The sequence below is a fragment of the Drosophila persimilis genome, unplaced genomic scaffold (genome assembly GCF_003286085.1).
Source record: "Drosophila persimilis strain 14011-0111.01,24,50 unplaced genomic scaffold, DperRS2 tig00000002-arrow-pilon, whole genome shotgun sequence".
NCBI lineage: Eukaryota > Metazoa > Arthropoda > Insecta > Diptera > Drosophilidae > Drosophila > Drosophila persimilis.
Genome location: NW_020825289.1, coordinates 4,982,031 through 4,988,345, shown reverse-complemented (window position 1 = coordinate 4,988,345; position 6,315 = coordinate 4,982,031). Strand labels below are relative to the sequence as shown.

Here is a 6,315-nt window from a genome sequence, read left to right as displayed (position 1 = left end):
AGCATCACTCAGCATGCAGACGCACACAAAAGGGGTGGTGGCACAAGCCAAGATGCAGCACAAAGGCCCGACAAACCACCGACAGCCGCATCATCCTTATCCCCAGCAGTGCCGTCTGCCAGCAGGGGTCTAAAGCACTATTCCATGGCTCCCTATCCCCCCCTGCCAATGGCTGGCTACACCACTGGGCATCAGCATCCACCTAACCTACATTCAACTCACTCGAAGAGGCGCCTCACAGCCCCCAGCCCCCCCGCAACCCAGCCCCCTAGCACCCTCCAGTCCCTCTTCAGTTATTTTCAACTGCTGTGAAGTGACCCAAATTGCGTTTGCATAACCGACAAAACTGTCGATGTCCAATGAAATCTGTTTCCAGGGTCATTCCAACCGCAGACCACAAATCTTTTCTTCTTGTTTCGATCCAACTGTCCCCAATTAACTGAAATTATACCCAAAATAGCCCTTATTCGATTTTGATTTTTGGTTTCTTTTGTGTTTTTTCATTTTTTTGCGTTTTGAGAACGATTAAGGGGCATAATTGTGTAGTTTCTGTACTTGAGAACATATGTATGTCAAGTGCTTTGACAGCTTGTGGATTAAGCGATGGACCATCAGGTCGGCCAGGTCTCCACAGATCAGTGGGAAAAAGGGTTGCGAGAAAATATTTGCAGCAATCCGTAAATTGTGACAGTCCTGAGAGTCTCATTATATTATATATATATATATATGTATGTATGTATGTACATATATAATTAAGGAAAAGGTACTCATAATTTTTGTAGTTGCTTGAGGACTGAAATGAACAACAACTCAATTAGGATTCCCTTTTCAGACAGAGAACGATCGACCCTCAAAACTCTCCGAATATTTTTCACACCTCCGCAAATGATTCGCCTGGGACACCTGTTAATAGCCTGGATTCCCAGGATGTCAGGACAATGGCAATCCCAACTGTAAAATGCACAACAAAGACGAAACGAAAGATTTGCGGGAATGGCTCGGAACCGACGATTCGCGAGGAGCGGATGTTGTGCACGCTTCCAGCGCATGCGTAGCGGAAATCCAACCAGGACAAAGGACAAACGTGGAGAAGCAAACAGGGAAGAGAGGGAGGAGAACTTAATTGTACCGCTATGGGATCCACAGCGAAGAAAAGTCGGAACACAGCAACGGAAGTAGAGAACAGGAACTTCCGTGTGCCTTGATAGACCACACACACACACGGCCGGGCACTAGGACCTGGTCTTAGGGGGCTAGCGCCTGTCCTCTCCTCCGAGAGAGACCCTTGATAAGCGCAGTGCAAATAGCGACTCAATCGCCTCTCAAGCAAATGTGTCAGTTCTAACAAGTGTTTATTTGCTCAACCCCGCCGCCAGATAATTTATGGACTGGACCCAGAGCTGTTATCAACCCAGGCGGGTTCCCACAAGTGTTATGTAAAGCGATAGAACTCCCAGACCCACCCGCACCCGCACCCGCACCTTCTCCTCTACTTCGTTGCATTGTAAACAGGGAAACATGAGAGAAATCATAAAACCAATGCACACAAACATGGGAGCAGGGCCCTTATCAGTGCGGGGGCAGGGCAATATTGGGGACAAAAACGGTGACCGGGACGGGGACGGGGACGGGGACTGTAACCACAACAGCAAACAAACAAACCCATAAAAATCACTTCCCCCATCGCCATGTCAAATGTCAAGACTCGCGAGCCGAAACCAGAGAAGAGAGGAATTTCAAACTGTAAAACGGAAATTTCCAATCAAAATTTGAAGCGAAGAGCGACGCAGGCGCAACGTTGACTCTAGGTCTCAATTAGCTGCTCTCTCCCTCTCTCTTTCAGTCACGTAAAGATGTCAGACGTTGATAATTGCTAGTGTGGGTGCACGTTCTATCTCTCTTTATCTCTCTTTCCTTGTCTGAAGTGAAGCTTGCTTGAAACGGTCAAACATTTGTTTTTGGTCTTAAACGCTATACATACATACATACCCTTGCCGAGGGTTGTATGAAATGAAGAGTCGAGTGGATTGTACTATATGTAGTCCTCAGTCTGCAAGGGTAGCAAACGCTTCGGCTCCCGCGGCTACACTCCGTTTCTTGCGGTTGCCGTTGGCCTGTCTTTGCCATTTGACGACGTGCAGGAATTCTGGCCGCATTACAGGGTGCCTCGTTGGCAGCGCACACATGGACACCACATGCAGGCATCGGCAGCGGCAGAGGCAGAGGCAAAAGTGCTCTCATTTCAGCCTGATAAGCAGCAGTTCAAGTACTCTCCCTCCCACTCTTGCCTTGTGTGTGTGTGTGTGTGTGTGTATGTGAGTCATCGTCCTAAAAACAACACCGCGAGCAACGGGCTACACTCCACTTCCACTCCTCCGCTCTCGCTCCCACTCTGTTGGCCGATGGTGCTTGGTTCTTGCTCTTCCTCGGAGCAGCAACAGCACTCTGCGTTCATTGATCGCCAAAGCCAATTGCTTCGAATGGAGTTAAGTGCTGCGTCAACGTTGTTGACTTACATACAGACAAGAGCGAGAGAGAGGCACGCACACACACAGAGACGTACAAGCATGCCTTCATTGCCCCGCGCTCCCCACCGTCCCACTCTCGCTCCATGTTTCCATGTCTTTCACCAATGGATTTCCATTTTACGCTTTATACGGCATTAATTGAGTGCCTTTCAATTGGGTTATGGATTAATTTTTGTGAATAAATTAAATAGCCATATGTACACACATGTCCGTGTGTGTCCGTGTGTGTGTCTGGGGCATTTAGAAAGCAATTTCAAGTGGGGGCCTCCAACAGTATGCACTCCATACACATGCACACGAGTATGTGGCGGCATATAGGGTGTGGTCGGGATTTAAAATTGCACCAGCCTTGCGCCTTATATGGGCAAGAACCGGATAATGGGTGTTTGAACTCTTTACAGGCTAAATAATAGCATGGCTGCTCATTTGAATGACACACACTGTACGCCCAGAGAGTTTTCTAATGGTCTAAAAATTAAACACTGGAAAGAGTAAACATTAAATTGGTCTCGCTGAATGATTTAGCTGTCCGTCAGACTCAAAAGCGCTGCACAACAAATATCTACATATAAGCGAAGCTCGGGCCTGAGTCACACACACTCCCCACCGTTCGCCATTCGCCATTCGCCATTCAACAGAGTTTCTGCTTAAAAACTGTATTAGTCAACCGCTGGAGAATGTTGTGTTGGGGGTTGCATCGCAGGCGATTTCGAAATGGAGCGGCTCGGCGTTAATTGAGAGTCGCGTGCCGCAAGACCAAACACCCTGTATGACCTCCGGCAGTTGTGTAAACCATCGACAAGACAAGAAATGGAATTTTCGTTCTTTTCTCTTTTTTTTTTAGGTTTGTTTCTGTTTTTGTTATGTAGTATAACTAAAGAAGACTTTATTTTGTAAAATTGAAGAGTATATTTTGTTGTTTCTGCTGTTTGCCGCTTGTTTGTGTGCTCGAGTGGTGTGTAAATGAGTTTACTTTATGCATAGTAGGTATAAGATACAATTACAATATCAATATCATACGTTTTACATGGTGTTCGTTATTATTCGTTATGTTTAGGTTCAAATACTCGTACACTTTTGCTTAGTTTCATATATTTTGTTTGTTTAAGCGATATTTAAGTATATTTTAAATACAATTTCAAGGGGTGTGGCTTTTATCGGGATTTCAATTCATTTAGGCTAGCAAATTCCTCTTCGTCGTCGTCGTCATCGTCGTCAAGTAGGTTCGGTCTGAATAAGTGTATTTATATATATATCGGTAGAATACTGCAATAATAACTGCTATATGTACTTGTATAGTAGGTAGAAAACAAATGCAACGCGTTCGGAGTGCGACTGCTGTGCGGAAAAGCCTTGTGGGGCGGCTGTCGGCCCAACAATAGATATATTTCTGTATGCACTTCTATAGTAGTATATATATTTAAAGGTATGTATGTATATTTATGGGTTACGCTATGGTTATCATTCGCGATCAGTTAAGTTTTTGTTTGTTCTCGAGATTAGCGCTTAAGTATATCGGGTGGCGGATGGCGGATGGTGGATGGGGGATGGAGGATTGAGAGGGGTAAATAGAAGGAGACATTCCCCTGGGTTGACTTAGAACAGACCCTTCTTTTTCTTCTCCTTCTTACCGTCCACGTTGTCGGTGCTGCTGTTGGCGCCCAGGCTGCGCCGCTTCATCTCTTCGAGCGTCACATGGTTGATGTCCTCCCACTCCTTCTTCTCGCGCTCGAACTCACGCCGCTTCTCGTCCAGCTCCCTGATCTGCAGCTCGAGGGCCTTCTTGCGCTCCTCGTGGCGGCGGGCCAGCTCCAGTTCGGAGTCCTTGAGCTTCTGCATCTTCTCCTTGACCTTCATGTCGAACACCTGCTCCATTTCGGCCTCCATCTTCTTCATCTTCTGCTCGTGCTCGCGCTTCTCCTCCTCCATCTGGGTCAGGGGGTTCTTGTTCGAGAGCCGCGCCTTGCCATCGACCAGGCCCAGCTCGGACAGCTTGCGGCAGCGATAGTTCTCGTAGTGCACGTTGTTCGTCACGTCCTTGAGGTCCTGCAGATGCGTCCGGATCACCATGTTCCTCAGGGCAATAAAGTCGCAGTGTGTAAGATTTTCCACCTCCACCAGGCCCCAGGGGTACCGCCGACCGCGCACCTTCTTCCCGTCCTGCTCGATAATGGTGTTGGCTCCGACAACGGCAAATGGCACACGGCTACGCAGGTTCTGCGTGGTCTTCGACTCCTCTGCCGCATCCTCGATCGTGGCGGGAAAGTCGTAGATCTTAATCTTATGCTGAGCAATCTCGTTGAGTATCTGCTTCTTGAACAGATGCACCTCGTCCGGCGTCATGGTGTCGGCCTTGGCAATGACCGGCACCAGGTTAACCTTGTCCGACAGGCTCTGCATGCAGGCAATGTCCAGTGGCAGGAGGCCGTGGCCCGATGGCGCTATGAAGTAGAGGCAGCAGTGCACCCGGTTGTCGGAAATGGTCTTGCGATACACCCGCGACTCGGCCGTCAGGTACTCCTCGTACTTGCTGTCCACGTACTCGAGAATGGGCACCCAGCAGTTGCTGTTGTCCACGGCATCGCCGAACCCGGGTGTGTCCACTACGGTCAGCGTCAGGTTGACGCCGTTCTCCTTGAGCATCACTTTGGTGGCCTCCACGGCCACCGTTTTCTTCTTGCGCAGCGAGGGCCCCGGATACTGCTCGGCATTGTAGATGTCGGACAGAAACATGGAGTTGATGAGCGTCGACTTGCCCAATCCACTGGCGCCCACAACCATCAGGGTGAATTCAAAGCCGCGCTTCACCGCCTTGCGGTACACCTGGTTGGGAAGATTGGCAAAGCCCACGTAGCCGGCGATCTCCATGGGCTTCTGGCGCACTGGCAGCGGCGGCTTGGCTGGCTTCTGGACCTCCTTCTCCTGCAGATCGTGGGTCAGTTTGTTGGAATCACCATTGGAGGGCGCTCCAGCCGATGAGGGTGTGGACTCGCCCAGCTTGCTGGCGACTATCGATGGCACACTCGGGGGCTGCACTGCCGGCCGACCGACGGAGGATTCACTGCTGCCATTGCTGGTAACGGAGGCAGCCTGCTTGTCGCGCAGCGCCAATTGTGCCAGGGTGCTGGGCAGGGCAGAGATGGCCCCGCCGCCGCCGACGCTGCCGCCGCCATTGAGCGCGTTTGAGCGAGGACTATTCATTTGAATGGCCGCCAAGGGCTACACTTTTTCTTGACTTTGCCTAACTGATTTTGTCTTTCTTTTGCTTTTGATTTGCGTGCCGCACTCGGGGTAACTCTTGTTTCTTTTTGTGTCAACAACAGTTCTTATTCGCAACGCTTTTTCTACCGTTTGTCACGCCTACGCTTTTAAACTTTTTTTGCTTTTACTTTTTTTGCATTTTCTGTGTCAGTATGACCATCACCCGGCAGCCAGCAAAATATTTCTCCGCGAGCGGGCGAGAGAGCGAGAGAACAACAACAAGACACCGCACATTTCTAGTGTGACAGTGGTAAAATACTGAAAGTGGCTCTCTCGCGGCCGGAAAATACCGAAAGATGCTACTGCGCATGAGTAATGCAAAGACACCGACACACGCATACACACACAACCATCGCTTGTTCTTATCATTTTGAATGCTTAAAAATAGGAAAAGAAATGCATTTATACATGGCTTTGAATGAGGGCACTTATGTGGGCCTCCCTGTCTTACATACAGCTGCAACACAGAAATGATCTGTTTTCGATGACTTTGACTTTTCGCTGCTGTGTTGTTTCGTTGCTGTTT

General features: G+C 49.0%; 1 protein-coding gene across 1 annotated transcript; it reads right to left on the bottom strand.

Moving 5' to 3' along the window:
* Positions 1 to 3,350: 3,350 nt before the first annotated feature.
* Positions 3,351 to 5,932, bottom strand: LOC6591085 (protein peanut). The gene has a single exon (XM_002015669.2). The coding sequence runs from the start codon at positions 5,727 to 5,729 to the stop codon at positions 4,125 to 4,127; it is 1,605 nt and encodes a 534-aa protein (XP_002015705.1). The 5' UTR covers positions 5,730 to 5,932; the 3' UTR covers positions 3,351 to 4,124.
* Between the last annotated feature and the right edge of the window lie 383 nt (positions 5,933 to 6,315).